Source organism: Pezoporus occidentalis, unplaced genomic scaffold, assembly GCF_034315485.1.
Source record: "Pezoporus occidentalis ecotype Australia unplaced genomic scaffold, CSIRO_AGI_Poc_V1 ctg159, whole genome shotgun sequence".
NCBI classification, from domain to species: domain Eukaryota; kingdom Metazoa; phylum Chordata; class Aves; order Psittaciformes; family Psittacidae; genus Pezoporus; species Pezoporus occidentalis.
In genome coordinates this window covers 188230-207058 of record NW_026913415.1, presented here as the reverse complement: position 1 = coordinate 207058, position 18829 = coordinate 188230, and the positions used below count along the sequence as shown (strand labels likewise).

Sequence of the window (18829 nt, the reverse complement as noted above, 5' to 3'; positions counted from 1 at the left end):
CATAGGCACTGAGCAGCAGTGGTGACACTTGGAGGTTGGGGTCAAGCCCAAGGGCCTGGGCTGACCGCTCCCCTCAGCTGAGGTGCGGTGGGGCAGCGCAGTGTGCAGGCCCTTGGCTGACCCCAGCTGCTGTGTGTGGCTGCAGGTGCAGGTGATCCCGTGGGTGCTGGCAGACAGCAACTTTGTGCGCAGCCCATCGCAGCGGCTTGACCCCAGCAAGACGGTGTTTGTGGGGGCTCTGCACGGGATGCTCAACGCGGAGGCGCTGGCGGCCGTCATGTACGACCTGTTCGGAGGGGTGGTCTACGCTGGCATCGACACGGACAAGCACAAGTACCCCATCGGTAAGTGGGGATCCCACTGTCACACATGGTATGCTCTGAGGAGGCTGCAGTCCTCTTGGCCCTTCAATGGGGAGGACTGCCCAGGGTGCCAGGCTCTACCAGTGCTCGCTCTAGGAGGAGACTTCTAGCCAGCCTCTTCCAGAGGCAATGCTCCTTGCCTGCCAGCCATGGGGAGGTAAGATGAAGCTTGGGAGGGCCAGCAAGGCCAGCAAAGCCAACACTCCTGGGAACTGGAAGCTTTTAGATCATTGCCTCACTGCCCCCAGGCAGTTCTCCAGTAGAAACAAGAGCGAGAGCAGTGGGAGGAAGACAAACTCTTCTCACAGATAAGTGATTAAGGGGAAACTGCACCAGGGGAGATTTAGAAGGCTCTGAGGAACAATTCCTTCCCCAAAGGGTGCTCAGGCATTGGAACAGGCTGCCCAGGGCAGGGCTGCAGTCAATGTCCCTGCAAGTGTACACACACAGTGGAGACAAGGCCCTCGGTGTCATGGTGAGTCTCCCGTGTGCTGCCAGGCAGGAGCAATGTTGGGGTTTGCAGAGCTGCTGTTTGCTCATTGCTGTCCTTTCAGGCTTTTCAGGTCAAGGCTTGGGTTTTGGATGTGCCATGGTGCTGCAGTGCATTGCCACTGAAGTGGCTCTGGGGGAGGGCAGTCCTAGGGGGTTGGATGTGTGAGGCTAAGTAGATCCTTGGGATGGTCATGGATGAAGTCCTGCACTCTAACCTGCCCTGTGCTGGTACTGTGGGCTCCTAGAGCAGGACTTAACACGGAGCTTCATGCAGAGCTCAGGGTGCTCCTTCAGGTGGGTGAGATCTGCCCCTGATGGCAGTTGCCCAGACAGCTTTTGGAGGTCCTGCTAAGGAGGTGGACTTGATCCCGCTGAAAAAAAGATCCCCTTGTTCACAGCAGTGATGCTGAGCTGGCACTGGGCCCTCCAGCCTTGTGGTGCTGCAGGAGAAGAGTAGATGAGTCCTGGGTAAGGCTTTGCTCTGGTTTTAGCTGTCTGCTGACAGTCTGGGTAGTGTAACAGCCAGAGCTTCCCTTACACTAAAACACATAGGTAAGCATGGGTATGCTTTCCTGGAGCTTAACAAAACTTGGCTGGAAGCGAGTGGTGCAGGAATGCTGCTGACTGTCAGGGAGGGAAGCTGCGAAGCGCCTGGCTGGCGATGAGTGGGAGGCTTAAAGCTGCTGAGCTGTCTGGGCCCCGGCTTCCTTCAGGTGCAGGTGTGGAGCCTCCTGCTGCTGCTGCACTGCCCCCGAGCCTCCCACTGCTGCCCGGCCGCTGCCGCCTGCAAGCTCGGGTCACAGCAGCCCAGAGGTGTTCATGGAGAAGCTTTGCTCCTCTCAGCTCCCTGCTGTGCTGCTGTGGCTGCCTGGGAAAGGAGGCAGGCGCAGCCGTGAGGCTTTGGATGTGGTCTCCCTTGGAAGCTGCGGGTGACTGGGCACTGTGGAGCAGTAGCTCCCCCCAGCCTCCACCAGCTCCTGTCACAAGTGCCAGGTCAGTCTAACACTCATGGTCGGTCTGTCTTGCAGGGTCTGGCCGTGTCACCTTCAACAACCAGCGCAGTTACCTGAAGGCTGTGACCGCTGCGTTCGTAGAGATCAAAACCACCAAGTTTACTAAGAAGGTGAGTGGGGCTGATGGAGCATCTGTGGAGCCGTGTCTGTGGGGTGGGTGCTGGGCCTGGGAGCACTGTGACCCACAGAGCCTGCCCATGGAGGCAGCAGTGAAGGGTGCTGTGAGGATTTGGGGTGCCCCCAGCACTGCTTCATGCCCGCTGCCTGTTCTACTGCTGCAGGTTCAGATTGACCCATACCTGGAGGACTCCATGTGCCAAGTCTGCAGCACCCAGCCCGGCCCCTTCTTCTGCAGAGACCAGGTGAGGCTTTTCCTGCTCAGCTGCTGCACTTCTGGGGGAATGGGTGTGTTCCTTGAGGAGGAGGAGGTCCCATGGGGTGGTGCTGCTACTGTGATGAGCTGGAAGTGCCATCACCCTGCATTTGGTCCCAGGGGACTCTGGCTGACCTCTGGCAAAGGAGCTTTGCCAGGGTCCAGTGGCTTCTCATGGAGTCAGGATGGGAGCTGGCAGCAGGGGTACTGTGAGCCAGGCAGCAGCCGCCTGCAAGTGCACAGATCCCCATTGTCAAAAAGGGCCACGCTGGGATCTTGGTGGCCAGAATTCCCTCCCTCTGCCTCAAAGATGAGGGCTGCAAAACCAGGGAGGGCAGGAGGGTGATGCCGCTTCGCCAGCGGGACGGTGCCATTTCCCAGCCCTAGGACGCTGCCCCTCTGCTCTACCCCCAGATCTGCTTCAAGTACTTCTGCCGCTCCTGCTGGCACTGGCAGCACTCCATGGAGGTCCTGCGTCACCACCGCCCGCTGATGCGCAACCAGAAGAACAGAGACTCCAGCTAAAGGGGCCGCCGGGGCCTCGGGGGCCGCCGCAGGCGCAGGAGAAAGTCCTTTGTTAACCCGCCGAGCGGAGAGCGCACGATGCTGGTGCCAGACCCAGGCTGGGAACGTGCTTCCTGAGGACTAACGGGGAGGGGGGGAGAAACCAATAATCTTACATTCATGTTTGCACTTGCTGGTCTTTTTGTTTCTGCACTAATGCACAGTGAATTTTGTTGGGGTTTGTTTGGGGGTGTTTTTGAGGGGGAGGAGCGCCCCTCAAGTGATTCTGCAGTTCCCAGACTTTGGTTCCTAGTTTGCTGATGAGAAGCAAAAAAAAAAAAGCAACCTAATTCCAAGGGCCACGTGTTGCGGAGGTGTTCCCGCCTTCTCCGAGGATTTTTATTTATTAAAGGCGCTTTTTTACATTCCTTGCAATACTGGTGGTGATGATGCAGGTCTCATTGGCTCCATTTCTTTGCAGTTGCCATACAGTGCCTTTCCATTCATTTAACCCCCACCTGAACGGCATAAACTGGATGTTCAGCTGGCGTTTTTTACTGTAACAACAAGGAGACTTTGCTCTTCATTTAAAACCAAATCATATTTCATATTTTACGCTCGAGGGTTTTTACCAGTTCCTTTTTACACTCTTAAAAACAGTTTTTAAGTCGTTTGAAACGAGAGATTTTTTTCTTTCCTGGCAGCTTTTAACATTATTGCAATTTGTGTCTGGGGGCTGCTGGCGGAAGGTTGTGAATCGAGGGGTTTGCAACAGGACAGGCTTGGTTTTTGTGTTCCTTTCTTTTTGGGGTTTGAAACTGGACCGGATAACGGATCTCTGAGCTGCTGTATATAGTTTTAAATAGTTTGTTGCACTTTTTTTAAGTTGCACTTACGGGGGGTTGATAGAGGTTTTTAATCACACCAAGTCACAGGACTTAAACCTTTTTCTTTTGTACCGAGCTACACAAGGGCTGCGTGTCGGAGCACGGATGGAGGTTCGCATGAGCCCTTTCTCTTAGAGGGGACGAGTTCTTTTTCCCTTCCTTGACGAAATGTACGGAGTTAAGGTGCAGTCGACTGAAATGCTGCTGCTGCTGCTGGGATTTGACCCTTTCATTATGATTTTGATTTATTATGTTTTTTACTTTCCCCTCTATTGGAAGCTGTGTGCCAAAGAACCAGTGTCATAATTTCTCCCTCTTCCGTTGTGTTTTTGGTTTTGTTTTCTCTTTTCCTGCTGAGCTGATGTTGCATTGTTGCATATCCCAGCTGCTCTTTGTGGGGTTTTGTGAAGCTGTGTGTGAAGTCTCTACCTCATTGTAGTATACGCAGGCAAGACTGCACTCTCCTACAGACGCGTGGAGTAAGCTGTGGTGTAGTTTTTGGCACATAATAAACACGTTGCAGCAAAAAAAAATCCACCTTTGTTGTCCTCCTTGGGTGCACCAGGGGTGGGAACCCCGCGCGGTCTTTGGCCCTTGCTGGGGGACATGTATGGATGCTGTAGGTGATTTGGGAAAGCCTGGCTCAGGGCAGGTAGGGGTTTCTCTGGGGCACCCCACTTTCCCAGGGGCTATCTGCATGTGCTGCCCGGGGCTACCTTCTGGGAGCCTTCCTTCTCCTTTCTCTTCAGCCTCTTTTTTTTTCTTCCTCCTCCTTGTCCTCAGCTTGCTCCTCGCTGCCTTCCTCCTACTTTCCCTGCTGTCCTCACTGACAGACTCAGGCTCTAAAAGGGGCCATGGCTCAGCCCTGCTGCGGCATCCCTCATGGCACCACAGCTTCCTGCTGTGTCCCCACACCCACTGCTGCCTCCCTGCTGCCCCCCCGTATCCTTTCACTGCATGCCCTTCACTGTGTCTCTGAGCCATCCTGCCCGCCCCTACCATGATGGAGTGTCCCCTGCCCTGCCACTTACCAAAGGTCTTGAGCCAAAGGCCTTCTCATCTACTTTGCAGAAGAAGCTGGGGCTCTCCTGAAGTTAATGAGGGTAATGATGCTATCCCGTGCCATGCCACATGGCTGGGCGATGGGGCAAGGGCAGCGGGGTCCTTATATGCAGGGGCACCCTGGCTGTCCTGTGCCTTTGGGGGGAGACAGGACTTGGGGCTCTTTCCTCCCGCCCCCCACCCTTCCGTCTGCACCCGCCCCAGGGCGCTGTCCCCTCATCCTCTGAGGCTGTGATGCTCGCAGGGGCCCAGCACCCCTCTCGGGTGCTGTGTGTGGCGCTCTGTGTCCTGCCGCGCTGGCCATGGGCCGCCCGCCGCTCCCCGGAGCCCCTTCCTCACCTTCCCCCGGCGCTCCTCAGCCGCGGCCGGCGCTGGCTCCGGGCGCTAGGACCCGGGGGGGGCGGAGCCTCAGCCGAGCCCCTGGAGCCCCGCCCCTCACAGGAGGCCTCCGAGCCGCATGGGGGCGCTGTGAGTTCCCGGCGGCCCCGCGCCCTCCCGTCAGCCTTCGCTCTCTTTCCGCGGCCGCCGCCGACATGGTGAGTGCGGGCCGGGAGCGCCGCCATCCGCCGCCATCCGCGGCGCCGAGGGGCTGCAGGGAGCGGGGATGGGCCCCGGGAGGGAGCGCAGGGCCGGGGCGTTGCTGAGGGGCTGCGGGCCGGGGGGAGCCGCGGGGTCCGGCGGCGCCTGAGCGGTGTTTCCTTGCCTCCCCCCCCCCCGCCGCCCAGGGACGCGTCCGGACGAAGACGGTGAAGAAGGCGGCGCGGGTGATCATCGAGAAGTACTACACGCGGCTGGGGAACGACTTCCACACCAACAAGCGCGTGTGCGAGGAGATCGCCATCATCCCCAGCAAGAAGCTGCGCAACAAGATCGCGGGGTGAGGCGGGGCGGGCGCACCGGGCACCTGCATCGAAAGTGACCGCGGCCTCCCCGTGGCCCGGCCATCGATAGTGCAGGGAGAGCAACGGCGGCGGCTCCCCCGTGTCTGCGGGGCCGCGTCCCCGCGGGCCCTGTTGCTGCCGGACACTGCCCTGCCCCTCACTGCCCTCCGCTGGGGAGGGGGGGAGCGTCGGGGGCGAGCACAGCTCAGCCCTGCCCTGCCCGGGGTTTGGGAGCGTGATGTCCCGTGTGTGCCCCGCAGGTATGTCACCCACCTCATGAAGCGCATCCAGAGGGGACCCGTGCGGGGCATCTCCATCAAACTGCAGGAGGAGGAGAGGGAGAGGAGGGACAACTACGTCCCCGAGGTGAGGCTCCGGCTGCGGCGGTGTCTCGTCACCCCACCCTGAGGGGTCCCTGTCAGCGGCCCCAGGTTGCACTGAAACGCAGCTCCGGCTGGGATGGGCTGAGGAGGGTTGGGGTCAGGAGGGGCCGAGGCGGATCCTGGCCTCGTGTCTGGTGCTTCCTCCAGAGCTGCTGCCCGGGCTGCGGAGGGCGGTGACGTTCCTGCGTTGTGACTCTTGTCGCTGGTCAGCAAGTGATGATCAGCAAGCGGTCCTCAGCTTTACTAACTTAATATAAGGGAAAAAATCACTTGTGGGGGTGTGGGAGGATGTGTCAGAGCGTCTTAAACCTGCTACAGCAGATGCGGTTGCAAAGAGGGGATGGGTGAAACCTGCACTCACGAGGGGTCAGGATCTGCCCGTGGCCCTGTTGCTGATGGTGCTGGGAGAGGAGCTCCAAAAGTGTTTCCCTGTTCAATGTGTTCAGTCCCATTGCACCCAAACCTTTCAGCCATGGCACGGAGCCCCTCTTCCAGCTCTTCCTGATCAGCTTCCAGTGGAGCTGCTGGGTTCTGTGCTGCCCCAGACGCTCAGTCCTGTCACCTCGGTGCTTCCGAACTGCCACTGTTGGGGACTGCTTATGTGAAGGTTGTTTTCAGTGAGGGTCTGGGAGGAAGATGGATGAAGGTGGGGTGTCACGGCAGTGTGGTGCTGCCTCCCCCTTGGAGATCTGCTCCAGGGGCAGGCGACACCGCTCCACAAGAGACTGGGGCCTGGTTGACTCCCTGTGGCTATAAACAGTGTGTGGAACGCTGGCAGCACCTGCACAGAGACCTTCCAGCTAAGTGTGGGAGGCAGGACAGGATGGTGCTGGTGGGAGAGGCCCCGGCTGGCGGGACCCCAGGCAGGGTCCATGCTATGGCTGGTGATGCAGCTGAACCTGAGTTGTTTGTGGTTTCTTAGGAAAACAGTGGTGTGATGCAGCCTTTTGGGGAAGGAAGCATGTGGAGATGGGTGAGGGGCTTACAGGAGATAGCTCAGGGATTAAAGAGCAGGAGACCTCAGGTCCTTGGGGTGGGACAGCCACGGTGGTCACTCGCTGTAGCTGTTTGGCACTGCTGGGGTCCGGCTCCAGCCCAGCTTTGTGTCACAGGACAAGTGCAAGTGTCAGTGGTGACCACCAGGACCGGTGCAGTTGTGGACCTGACTCTGGCTCCGCAGCGTTGGTGTGGAGCAGGCTGGGCCTTGGCCTGCCAAAGAAGAGCTGTAAAAGAGGCTCTTCCCCTGTGCCGGGAGCTCTGCTGCTGGGTGGCCTCTCGGTGTTTTGGCAGGAGAGCTGGACTACATGGGCTCCTTCTGGCTCCTGCTGTTGCTGGAGCCCTTCCCCATGACAGGCAGTGAGATCTTTGTTGTGGTGGGACAAGGATCAGGGTGGGCGTGTGGGGACACCCTGGTGGCAACAGGGACATGGCTGTGGGGCCTCATCACACTGCATCTATGTCTCCTCTGTCCCCAGGTCTCTGCCCTCGACCAGGAGATCATCGAAGTGGACCCAGACACCAAGGAAATGCTGAAGCTCCTGGTGAGTGGTTCCCCTGCCCTGGGACATGCAGGCAGGCAGGGGGTGGGATCGTGGCTTTTCCAGGCCCCTGCCAGCAAGGGTGGGTGTGCTCCTTCCCTTCGCTCCTCCCACAGCACCCCATGGTGCTGACCCCATGGCCTCCTCCTCAGCTCTTGCTGGGTGAAGGTGAGCGTGGGTGGAACGACCAGCTGATTTCCAGGGTGGCGGTGGTCACCTCCCCTTCTTGTGGAGACAGGAATCCACCCTTTGTGCTCCCACAGCACATTCACGCTGTGCTCTTGCCGGTGGGGTTGGACACGGATGGAGACAGGGCCGTGTCACTGATCCCAACCCCTGTTTTCCAGGACTTTGGCAGCCTGTCCAACCTGCAGGTGACGCAGCCCACAGTGGGGATGAACTTCAAAACGCCCCGAGGAGCGCTCTGAGTCGGTCGCTGTGTGCCACTTTTCCAATAAACATGGGAAAACCACCCTGCCTGGTCTCTGGAAGCCTGCGTTCCCCGGGATGCGGAGGGAGGGCTGGTTCCTCAGGATGCCATGTCTCTAATACGGGTGTCTGGGTGAGCAGGACTCAACACCTCTGTGTTTGCCAGCACCTTTTTGGGTTCTTTCTTGGCTGTTTGAGGTGCAGAGTTGTTCCTTCACAGGCTCTCCTGCTCCTGGGAGAGGACAACCCTGGTGGCTCCTCAGGAGCTTCCCAGAGCTCCTCACCCTCAGTGCCCCAGGGTTTGTCTGTGCCGCCTCGGAACGGACACGGTGTTGTGTTGTGTTGTGCTGTGCCGGAATTGCTTTTCACAATTCACAAACCATGCTGTATGCTTTTAAGTGCTTAAATGAAAGGAAAAAAGTCTCATGGGATCTTTGTGAGGGGAGTGAACTGGGCTGAACAGAGCACTGTGGCCAGGGCGGCAGCTCCCCTGTGTGGGCCCTGCTGAGGCTTGTGCTGTCCTTCCCTTGGTAAGATGCTCCATTCCAACACTTCCCCAGGGTACAAAAGGCATGGAAGAGTTTGGGGTTTCACTCACACACACACACACACTTTGCAGAGGCTTTGCGTTTGGAGACCTACAGACAGGTCTCTAGCACCAGGACTGTGGGCAGGGTGGGCGCAACAAGGGAAGCTAGTGTTGTAGTGAAGGTGTGTTTGCAGCCATGTCTTAACCCCCCCCAGTACATATAAAAAGACAAAGGGGTTGTGTTTGGGGGAGAAATGTCTGTATTTAAGTTTGCTGTGAAATCTGTCTTAAACAGGTAAAGAGAAGAACCTGCTGCCAGTAACTGAAGCCGGGTATTGACACACCCTGAGCATGTGGGGCTGCAGGCAGGGTAAGGCAGGCAGGATAACTGATAAAAACCTCCTGCCTGGTGTGGAGGATTTGCAGGTGGACAGTTCAGAACCACCAGACACAGAAAGAACAGACTGACAGGTGAAATAACCACAGGAGGGAGTGAGCAAGGAGGCATCCCTGCTGTTTAACCATGGGAATGACATTCCAAACACAACTGGTACCTCTGGCAGCTCTTAACTGGAGTTCTTGACATGAACAGCCACCTCTGACTTACAATTTCCTCTTCATTCGGGTCTTGATCTTTTGTTTAACCCAATATGCCTCGTAGCCCAAGGTGCCAGGAATGAAATCATGGAGCTCCCCAACGTACTTCTTCATGTCCCGAGCGGAGGCGTAGCCTGCAAAGGGAACTCTTTGGAGGAGATACTGCTGGAGAGGAAGTACTGGGAGAGCCATCCCCCTCCCCAAGGAAACGGGAAGGGAGTGGAGCTACCTGCACCCTCAGCAGTTCCGCTGCTGTCAGTACTGGCAACACCAGGGTCCCTGCTTCATCCGCAACCATTTTCAGGGATATTCCCAGTTTTCAGGGGTATTTCTAGTGTGAGGCATCTCTGGCCATGGCAGGGGGTTGGAACTGGATAGTCTTAAGGTCCTTTCCAACCCAAACCAATCCCTGATTCTGTGATACTTTCCCCCCATCACAGAACATTACCTGTCACCATGTTATTTGTTGGGTACTCATGCAGGACACAGTGTGGACATTCCCCTTCAGGTGCTGTGGGGTCTGTTTCTTCTTCACTGCTGTATCAAAGGGGAAAAAATCTGGTGTGTTCTTTGTGGCTCTCTAGATTTCGGGGAGGGGGCCCCAAATCCAACTACTGAGGGCAGGAAAATACCTTTGCATCAGGTCTAGCACATGCTCCTCCTCCTCCTCCTCCCCGCCTGTTCCCGCTGCCTCGGGTCTGTCCGTCAGATTCCTGTTGCGCTGCGAGCATTGACACCGAATGGAGTTAAAGCTGTGTTGGGATGGGGCACAGCAGCAGCCCCACAGGCCCTGCACAGGGGGGTTAGGACTCGTGATCTCATAATGTGGAATAGTTTAAAACTAAACACATTTTTGCTTCAAAAGAACTGAGGAGCTGCTTTGAGAGAGAGCGGCAGCGCCTCGGAGCTACACAGGGACGGGAATTGCCACACGAAGGGCTGAGCTCAGACCTCTGCCATCAGCATTCCCAGAAAGATGTGCTGGACATCTCTGGATGAGGGAGGAAACCCTCCTGCACATCCCACACTCTTGGTGCTGTCCCCTGGGATGTCACGTTGGGCCGGACACACCTGCCGCAGCAAGCGCAGGATATGATCCCATGTTTCGGCTGAGGGGCTGGGTGAAAACCAGGCTCTCTGAAGCTCATACACCCACTGGTTTATTTAAGCTACACCCTTGGCAGCAATTTCTCATCTTACCCGTGAATCGTCCGCCTGCTCCCAGATAAAACAACCGATCTGCCTTCTGATTTCTGCCGTGAACGAAAAGATAAATGACAGTGAGAGCATCAGTGAGGACGGGGAGGCGGCTGCTGCCTGTGCAAGCCCCGGCCCCTCGCAGGCACGGGCAAAGGCACTCAGGAGCCCAGGCAGGAGCTCACTGCACAGCGCCGCAACAGAACAGCTCCATGTCCGTGTGGGGAGCAGTGAAGAGTGGTGTCCCTCAGGGAGCCGTACTGGGACCAGTCAGTGACAGGGGCAGTAAGACTGAGCACCCCCAGCACGTTTGCTGATGGCACCAAGCTGTGCGATGCAGTTGACACGCTGGAGAAAAGGGATGGGACTTGGACAGGCTGGAGAGGTGGGACCATGAGAACCTCATGGAGTTCAATCAGGCCAAGTGCAAGGTCCTGCCCCTGGGTCAGGGCAATCCCAAACACAAGCACAGGCTGGGGGAGACTGGATGGAGCAGCCTGAGGAGACAGACTTGGGGGTGTTGGGTAATGAGAAGCACACCATGACCCAGCTTCAGTGTGTGCCTGAGCCCAGAACCACCCCCACCCATGTGCTGGGCTGCACCCCCAGAGCGTGAGCAGCAACTCAGGGAGGGGATCCTGCCCCTCTGCTGTGATCTGGGGAGACCCCCCCTGCAGCCCTGATCCAGCTCTGGGGCAGCAGCACAAGAGGGACGTGGAGCTGTTGGAGCGAGGCCAGAGGAGGCCATGGAGATGCTGCGGGGGCTGGAGCAGCTCTGCTCTGGAGCCAGGCTGAGAGAGCTGGGCTGGGGCAGCCTGGACAAGAGAAGGCTCCTGAAGGGGAGACCTGAGAGCAGCTCCAGTGCCTGAAGGGGCTGCAGGAAACCTGGAGAAGGGCTTGGGACAAGGGATGTAGGGACAGGCCAAGGGGAATGGCTTTAACCTGCCAGAGGGGAGACTGAGATGAGCTCTTAGGCAGAAGCTCTTCCCTGTGAGGGTGCTGAGGCGCTGGCACAGGGTGCCCAGAGAAGCTGTGGCTGCCCCATCCCTGGCAGTGTTCAAGGCCAGGTTGGACACAGGGGCTTGGAGCAAGCTGCTCTAGTGGAAGGGGTCCCTGCCCGTGGCAGGGGTTGGGACTGGATGAGCTTTAAGGTCCCTTCAACCCAAACCAGTCTGGGATTCTATGATTAACAGACTGAGTGTCCTCTGCCTCTGTGGAGGAACAGTCACTCCCAGCAGAAGGAAATTCCCATCTACAGAAGTAACTGGAGTTTCTGTTTTACACCACCAAAAGATTGTGCTTATGGGGGAACCCCCAGGGGAGCAAAACCCTGATGGTTCCCTCCCCGCAACCTTCTTGCAGGCAAGCGGGTGGCAGGACAAAGTGGCCCAGAGCCACTGACGTCTTCTCTTCCGCACTGGTGTTGGCCCATGCAGAGAGGTAAGAGGAGTGGAAGACCGTGGCTCTGCCCTCCAAGTAATTGAGGCTCTCATGTATTCTGGAAGAGAAAAAGACAGCTGGTTTCCAAAGGGAAACCTGGCACAAAACCCAAAAGCACACCTAGAACCCCCAAAAGTTTAAGGGGAACCTTGTCATTACAACTGACAACAGCACCTCATGTTCTGTAAGTCTCTAACTCCGAGACAACACGATCCTGGCTGCCGCCGCCTCATGAGAGCAGCCTGGAGGAAGGGCATCGAGGAGCAGATAAAACCATCTTTTAATGTGGGACTCAGTGGCACCGCTCTGCACTCAACATGAGGCTGGTTCTTTGGGGAGGGGGAAAACGTGGGTTTTCTTTATTCATTCTTGACTCTGCTGCAGTCCCCAAAGAGCAGCAACCAGCAACAGTGCAGAGAGGTGAGGGTGGAGGATGCTTAAGCACTCACTGTCCTCCTTAGAGCTGAATTAAATGCTGTTTGCTGGTTTTAAGGGTATGGATAATGGTACACTTTTTTTTCCAAGAAATAATCATAGAATCATAGAATAGTTAGGGTTGGAAAGGACCTTAAGATCATCCAGTTCCAACCCCCTGCCATGGGCAGGGACACCTCACACTGAACCATGTCACCCAAGGCTCTGTCCAACCTGGCCTTGAACACTGCCAGGGATGGAGCATCTACAACTTCCCTGGGCAACCCATTCCAGTGCCTCACCACCCTCACAGTAAAGAACTTCTTCCTTATATCCAATCTAAATTTCCCCTTTAAGTTTGAACCCCTTACCCCTTGCCCTATCACTACAGTCCCTAATGAAGAGTCCCTCCCCAGCATCCCTATAGTCCCCCTTCAGACACTGGAAGCTGCTCTGAGGTCTCCACGCAGCTTCTCTTTTCCAGGCTCAACAGCCCCAACTTTCTCATCCTGTCTTCATACAGGAGGTGCTCCAGCCCCTGATCATCCTCGTGGCCTCCTCTGGACTTGTTCCAACAGTTCCATGTCCTTTTTATGTTGAGGACACCAGAACTGCACACAATGCTCCAGGTGAGGTCTCACAAGAGCAGAGTAAAGGGGCAGGATCACCTCCTTCGACCTGCTGGTCACGCTCCTTTGGATGCAGCCCAGGATACGGTTGCTTTCTGGGCTGTGAGCACACACTGAAGCCGGCTCATGTTCATTTTCTCATTGACCAACACCTCCAAGTCCTTCTCCTTGGGCTGCTCTGAATCTCTTCTCTGCCCAACCTGTAGCTGTGCCTGGGATTGCTCCCACCCAGGTGTAGGACCTTGCACTTGGCATGGTTAAACTTCATGAGGTTGGCATCAGCCCACCTCACAAGCGTGTCGAGGTCCCTCTGGATGGCATTCCTTCCCTCCAGGGTATCAACCGAACCACACAGCTCGGTGTCATCGGCAAACTTGCTGAGGGCGCGCTCAATCCCACTGTCCATGGCAGCGACAAAGATGTTGAACAAGACCGGTCCCAACACCGATCCCTGAGGGACCCCACTCGTTACTGGTCTCCAGCTGGACATTGAGCCATTGACCACAACTCTTTGTGTGTGGCCATCCAGCCAGTTCTTTATCCACCGAGTGGTCCATCCATCAAATTGATGTCTCTCCAATTTAGAGACAAGGATGTTGTGTGGGACAGTGTCAAATGCTTTGCACAAGTCCAGGTAGATGACATCAACTGCTCTACCCCTGTCCATCAGTTCTTTTAGCCCCATTATAGAAGGCCACCAAATTGGTCAGGCAGGATTTCCCCTTAGTGAGGCCATGCTGGCTGTCACCAAGCACCTTGTTGATTTTCATGTGCCTTAGCATGCCTTCCAGGAGAATCTGCTCCAAGATTTTGCCAGGCACAGAGGTGAGACTGACTGCTCTGTAATTCCCCGGGTCATCCATTTTCCCCTTCTTCAAAATGGGGGTTATATTTCCCTTTTTCCAGTCATCGGGAACTTCACCTGACTGCCATGATTTCTCAAATGTGATGGCCAGCGGCTTCACAACTTCATTCACCAGCTCCTTCAGGACCCGTGGATGGATCTCATCAGGTCCCATGGACTTGTGCACTTTCAGGTTCTTAAGATGGTCTCGAACCAGCTCCTCTCCTACAGTGGGCCCAAGGTCTTCATTCTCACATCTGCCTTCCAAGACTTGGGTGGTGTGGTCGGAGCATTTGCCAGTGAAGATTGAGGCAAAGAAGTCATTCAGAACCTCAGCCTTCTCCAAATCCTGTGTAGCCAGTTCTCCTGAGAGCCTCAGGAGGGGGCCTACGTTGTCCCTAGTCTGTCTTTTATTTGCTACGTACCTAAGGAATCCCTTCCTGTTATCCTTAACATCCCTAGCCAAGTTTAATTCTAACTGGGCCTTAGCTTTCCTAACCTGGTCCCTAGCTTCCTGGACAACACCCCTGTACTCTTCCCAGGCCACTTGTCCTTGCTTCCACCTTTTATAAGCCTCTTTTGTCCCTCTAAATTTCCTCAGGAGCTCCTTATCCATCCAATGAGGTCTCCTGGCCCTCCTGCTGCACTTCCTTCTGGTTGGGATGCAACACTCCTGAGCTTGTAGCAGGTGATCCTTGAATGTCAACCAACAGTCTTGGGCCCCCCTGCCCTCTAGGGCTGTATCCCATGGAACCTTCTGAAGCAGGTTCCTGAAGAGGCCAAAGTCTGCTCTTTTGAAGTCCAGGGCAGTGAGCTTGCTGCACGCTCTCTTCACTGTCCTGAGGATCTCAAATTTGACCATCTCATGATCGCTGCATCCAAGGCTGCCTTGGAGAGTCACATTTCCAAAGAGCCCTCCCCTGTTGGTGAGCATGAGGTCAAGCATGGCACCTCTTCTTCTCGGCTCCTCTATTACTTGCAGAAGGAAGTTGTCTTCCATACAATCGAGGAACCTCCTGGATTGCTTGTGCTGGGCCGTACCGTCCTTCCAACAGATGTCAGGGTGGTTGACGTCACTCATGAGAACAAGGGCCTGTGAGCGTGAGGCTTTTCCTATCTGTCTATAGAGTGCTTCATCCGTAGGTTCTCCTTGATCAGGCGGTCTGTAACAGATCCCCACAGTAATGTCTCCCATAGCTATATTCCCTTTAACCCTGACCCACAAACTCTCTGTTAACTGCTCACCTGTCCCCAGACAGAGTTCCATACTCTGCAGCCTATCCCTAACATAAAGGGCAACTCCCCTTCCCCACCTGCCAGGCCTCTAAAGAGCCTGTAATCTTCTATTCCAACACTCCAGTCATAGGAACCATCCCACCATGTTTCTGTGATGCCTATAAATACATTGAATATATATATTATATATATAATGATATGTAAATTCTCCTGGTTGAACAACCCAGTCCAACAAGATGCTGTGCCAGAAGAAAGGTCTTTGCTCAGGGTTTCTTGGGATTCCCCTTCTGCAGCTGGAATGGTTGGCTGAGGATTACAAAAATCTAAGACAGGTTTAAGCAATTTAAAGCAGTTAAAGGCAGCTTCTTAGTCCAGCCTAGCAGAGCCTGCTGCAAAGCACTGCAAGGAAACATTGCAGGTCCCTTCCACATAAATATATTTACATGATATTGAATATATATAAAGATTCCTCAGGAACTGTAGTGATAGGACAAGGGGTGATGGGTTCAAACTGAAACAGGGGAAGTTCTTCCCTGTGAGGGTGCTGAGGCGCTGGCACAGGGTGCCCAGAGAAGCTGTGGCTGCCCCATCCCTGGCAGTGTTCAAGGCCAGGTTGGACACAGGGCCTGGGAGCAAGCTGCTCTAGTGGAAGGGGTCCCTGCCCGTGGCAGGGGTTGGAGCTGGAGGAGCTTTAAGGTCCCTTTCAATGCAAACTATCCTGGGATTCTGTGATTCACCAGCTGGAGGAAGACCCTGAGAAGCCTTTCCTTGTATTTGTACAAATGTTCTTGAGCTCTCTCATTCTTTTATATTAAGCAAGCTGAAGGAAAACAGCAGTTCGTCGGTTTTCCAGCCACGTTTACCTCCATGCTTTGCTTTCAGAGTCAACTCTGAAGCTTTTCAGCTTCCTTCCTTGGGGATGGTGTCACCTCTGTGTTAGACCCCAACTTTTCCAGTAGATAAACTCAAAGGTAGTGACAAAACCAGCATCATCAGTTTAATTCACTCGGCATCGTTAAACCAGCCTGATGCATGGATAGGTTTTGCTGTTGTTTTTGGGTTTCTGTAGCTCCAGTTTAGTGTGGGGGTGAGTTTTCAGACCCTATTAAGCAGCAGAATCCCACTGATGTGTACCAGTTGCTTTAAAACCACCAGCCTGGCTTTTAAAGGATCATAGAATATATATTAAACGATCAGGATCATGGAATCAATGAGGTTGGAAAGGGTCTTTAGGATCATCAAGTCCAACCGTTCCCCAGCACAGCCAAGGCCACCGCTAAACCAAGGATGTCACCATCCCTTAAACACCTTGAATGCGGTGTATCCACCTCCATCGACCTGCTCCGCACGGACATCGCATGGAGAGGGTCGACGGGGCCGCAGGCATGTCCTGAGCCAGGCGGGTGCTGCTGGCAGAGGGGGGACACGGGGGTGACACGGGGGGCACACAGCTCACCTGCGGGTGTCCGGGTGCGCGGCGTCGCTGCTGAACAGGTACTCAGCATCCTGCCAGCGGGCGCAGCCCCCGCCACCGGCCGCTGCGGACAGGAGCACAGAGCAGGGAGCTGGGCACCCAACGGGGCCCAGCTCCGGTGACACGGGATGGGGACGGCAGAGCTGGGCCCCGCAGTGTGTTGTGTGCCCCCCCCCCCATGGCTCTGGGTCTCCCACTGCCCCACTGAGGACTCTTCTGGGCTTTTCCTCAGCGTGGGGGCACCATGGTCTGAGGGGTGATCACTGAGGGGTGCAGGGCTGTGCCCCATAGCTCTGCCTACGGAGGGGTGACGGGGCTGGGATGAGGGGTGCAGGGCTGTGCCCCATTGCTCTGCCCCACCAAGGGGTGCAGGGGCTGTGCCCCATTGCTCTGCCCCACTGAAGGGTGCAGGGGCTGTGCCCCATTGCTCTGCCCCACCAAAGGGTGCAGGGCTGTGCCCCATTGCTCTGCCCCACTGAAGGGTGCAGGGGCTGTGCCCCATTGCTCTGCCCCATTGCTCTGCCCCACCGAGGGGTGCAGGGGCTGTGCCCCATTGCTTTGCCCCACTGAAGGGTGCAGGGCTGTGCCCCATTGCTCTGCCCCACCGAGGCTGTGTCAGCTCCATCCCCGGGCTCTCACCCCACAGCTCCCGCGGGCCGGGGCTGACGCTCTGCGAGAACCAAGCGCTGCGGCCCCGGAACATGGCGGCGGCGGGAGGAGCCCTGCGGGGCGGTGCCGGGAACCGCGGGACGGGCGCTGGAGGAAGCCCCTGGGGTCCGTCCGCCCCCCCCCTCCCTCCGGTGCTGGGCACTGGGAGCTGGAGCCCTGCGGGTTCTCACCCCTCCCGCGGGCTCCCCTTGCGCCAGCGGCTGATCCCCTCCAACCCTGCCACAGGCAGGGACACCTTCCACTAGAGCACCTTGCTCCAAGCCCCTGTGTCCAACCTGGCCTTGAACACTGCCAGGGATGGGGCAGCCACAGCTTCTCTGGGCACCCTGTGCCAGCGCCTCAGCACCCTCACAGGGAAGAGCTTCTGCCTAAGAGCTCATCTCAGTCTCCCCTCGGGCAGGTTAAAGCCATTCCCCTTGGCCTGTCCCTACATCCCTTGTCCCAAGCCCCTCTCCAGCTTTCCTGCAGCCCCTTCAGGCACTGGAGCTGCTCTCAGGTCTCCCCTTCAGGAGCCTTCTCTTGTCCAGGCTGCCCCAGCCCAGCTCTCTCAGCCTGGCTCCAGAGCAGAGCTGCTCCAGCCCTCGCAGCATCTCCATGGCCTCCTCTGGCCTCGCTCCAACAGCTCCACGTCCCTCTTGTGCTGCTGCCCCAGAGCTGGATCAGGGCTGCAGGGGGGGTCTCCCCAGAGCACAGCAGAGGGGCAGGATCCCCTCCCTGAGCTGCTGCTCACGCTCTGGGGTTCAGCCCATGCCCTCTGTATGCAGCAGGGAGGCAGCGAGTCGCCTCCATGCCCAGACCCATGTCCTGCCTTGCCAGCAGAGCTGCCCTCCAGACCCCGTCTCCTCAGCCCCGTGCTGCAGTGGCAGGGGCCGCTGTGCCGGGCACTTCAGCACCTCCAGACCTGGTGTCCCTGCAGGGCTCACGGGTGGGCACCGCCACGCTCTGGGCCCCTCCATGCTCTTACTTTCCACACCCAGGAGGTTCGCTCATGCACATGCACTCAAGCAAAGCTGAGCTGTGGGGGTTGGAGTGTATCGAAACTGCCAGAGGCCATGGGAAGGAGGAACTACAGCAGGCCATTAAGAGCGACCCGTCCCTGACTGGTACTTGGAAGATGTTGGAACTGGCAAGGAACAAGGACGTTGGAACTGGCAAGAGGATGTCAGTAAGAAAATCAGATAGAGCTTTCACCTGATGTAACCGCAAGGCAAACACAGATGTGCTTGGCTAATTGCTTGGAAGTATATAAATGTCGTGTAGGCTTTGCAATAAACGATCCAGCTTGCACTCCACCTCTGGGTCCGTGCCCCCATCCTGACAGTGAGCGTGCCCCAGAAGGCGCTGGGTGTCGCAGAGCTGAGCACAGAGCCCCTGCTCTTTGGTTCTTGCCGATTGTTAATGCAGTTTTTACACAAACTGGAGGATTATTTCTGCTTGCGCGCGCCTTCCCGTGCACGAAGGACTTGGCAATGCTGGCAAATGGAAGGGGAAGAGGTAAGAAGAGTTAGGCCACGTCTGACTGCTCCGTGGTGTTGGGAGCCCTGACTGGATGTGTCCTGGCTCTTTCACTTGGTTGCACTTCTCTTGCAGGACATCTGTGCTCAGTCGTGTGTCTTGAATGACTTTCCCCTCCTCTTGCACTCATCCCGTCAGGTTTTGTTCCTTCCACACGGGAACTGGTGAAGCATAAAACCCGGGAGACGTGGCACTGAAGAAATCGGCCTTCCAAAAAGTTCCCCTCGAAGTTGTTCTCTTTGCGCTTGGGTTACTCAGAAATAGTTTCCTTGCAGTAAAATTGGTTTTACCCCACAAAGCACAAATGAGGCTTGTTTTGTACTTCAAACCTGATCCCTCAGCAGCTCCACCCCCAGGCAAC

At 56.4% G+C, this 18829-nt stretch overlaps 3 protein-coding genes and 1 non-coding gene across 9 annotated transcripts in view; 3 read left to right on the top strand and 1 right to left on the bottom strand.

Moving 5' to 3' along the window:
• CPEB1 (cytoplasmic polyadenylation element binding protein 1) overlaps nucleotides 1–3998 on the top strand; it is a 38675-nt gene extending 34677 nt beyond the window's left edge. For all 6 annotated transcript variants that reach the window (XM_062612070.1, XM_062612071.1, XM_062612069.1 and 3 more), the window contains 4 exons: nucleotides 146–344; nucleotides 1883–1977; nucleotides 2149–2229; nucleotides 2655–3998. In XM_062612070.1, the coding sequence (XP_062468054.1) occupies nucleotides 146–344; nucleotides 1883–1977; nucleotides 2149–2229; nucleotides 2655–2765 (486 nt within the window). In that variant the 3' untranslated portion in view covers nucleotides 2766–3998. The remainder of the gene's footprint in view (nucleotides 1–145; nucleotides 345–1882; nucleotides 1978–2148; nucleotides 2230–2654) is intronic.
• Nucleotides 3999–5116: 1118 nt separating this feature from the next.
• Nucleotides 5117–7967, top strand: RPS17 (ribosomal protein S17). The gene is made up of 5 exons (XM_062612067.1): nucleotides 5117–5229; nucleotides 5419–5570; nucleotides 5835–5940; nucleotides 7433–7498; nucleotides 7843–7967. Exons 1-5 carry the CDS (start codon nucleotides 5227–5229, stop codon nucleotides 7921–7923), a joined length of 408 nt encoding a protein of 135 aa, XP_062468051.1. The 5' UTR covers nucleotides 5117–5226; the 3' UTR covers nucleotides 7924–7967.
• On the top strand, nucleotides 5596–5719 carry LOC134160334 (small nucleolar RNA SNORA71). Its single transcript, XR_009963514.1, has one exon. It is a non-coding gene; the product is annotated as a small nucleolar RNA SNORA71 (small nucleolar RNA).
• A 949-nt stretch (nucleotides 7968–8916) lies between the features above and the next one.
• Nucleotides 8917–17037, bottom strand: TERB2 (telomere repeat binding bouquet formation protein 2). The gene is made up of 7 exons (XM_062612066.1): nucleotides 16924–17037; nucleotides 16267–16348; nucleotides 11600–11745; nucleotides 10251–10303; nucleotides 9683–9771; nucleotides 9499–9587; nucleotides 8917–9184 (listed from the first exon to the last, which is right to left on the bottom strand). Exons 1-7 carry the CDS (start codon nucleotides 16985–16987, stop codon nucleotides 9057–9059), a joined length of 651 nt encoding a protein of 216 aa, XP_062468050.1. The 5' UTR covers nucleotides 16988–17037; the 3' UTR covers nucleotides 8917–9056.
• Between the last annotated feature and the right edge of the window lie 1792 nt (nucleotides 17038–18829).

What these genes read in the sequence shown, in the direction of transcription:
- RPS17 (XM_062612067.1), top strand. An exon ending in CTGCGCAACAAGATCGCGGG is followed by an intron (nt 5,571 to 5,834) that starts GTGAGGCGGGGC and finishes TGTGCCCCGCAG; the next exon opens with GTATGTCACCCACCTCATGA. An exon ending in AGGAAATGCTGAAGCTCCTG is followed by an intron (nt 7,499 to 7,842) that starts GTGAGTGGTTCC and finishes CCTGTTTTCCAG; the next exon opens with GACTTTGGCAGCCTGTCCAA.
- TERB2 (XM_062612066.1), bottom strand. Translation starts at nt 16,987, where the DNA reads ATGTTCCGGGGCCGCAGCGCTTGGTTCTCGCAGAGCGTCAGCCCCGGC. An exon ending in GCGCACCCGGACACCCGCAG is followed by an intron (nt 11,746 to 16,266) that starts GTGAGCTGTGTG and finishes TTTCTCTTCCAG; the next exon opens with AATACATGAGAGCCTCAATT. An exon ending in AACAAATAACATGGTGACAG is followed by an intron (nt 9,185 to 9,498) that starts GTAATGTTCTGT and finishes TTCCCTTTGCAG; the next exon opens with GCTACGCCTCCGCTCGGGAC.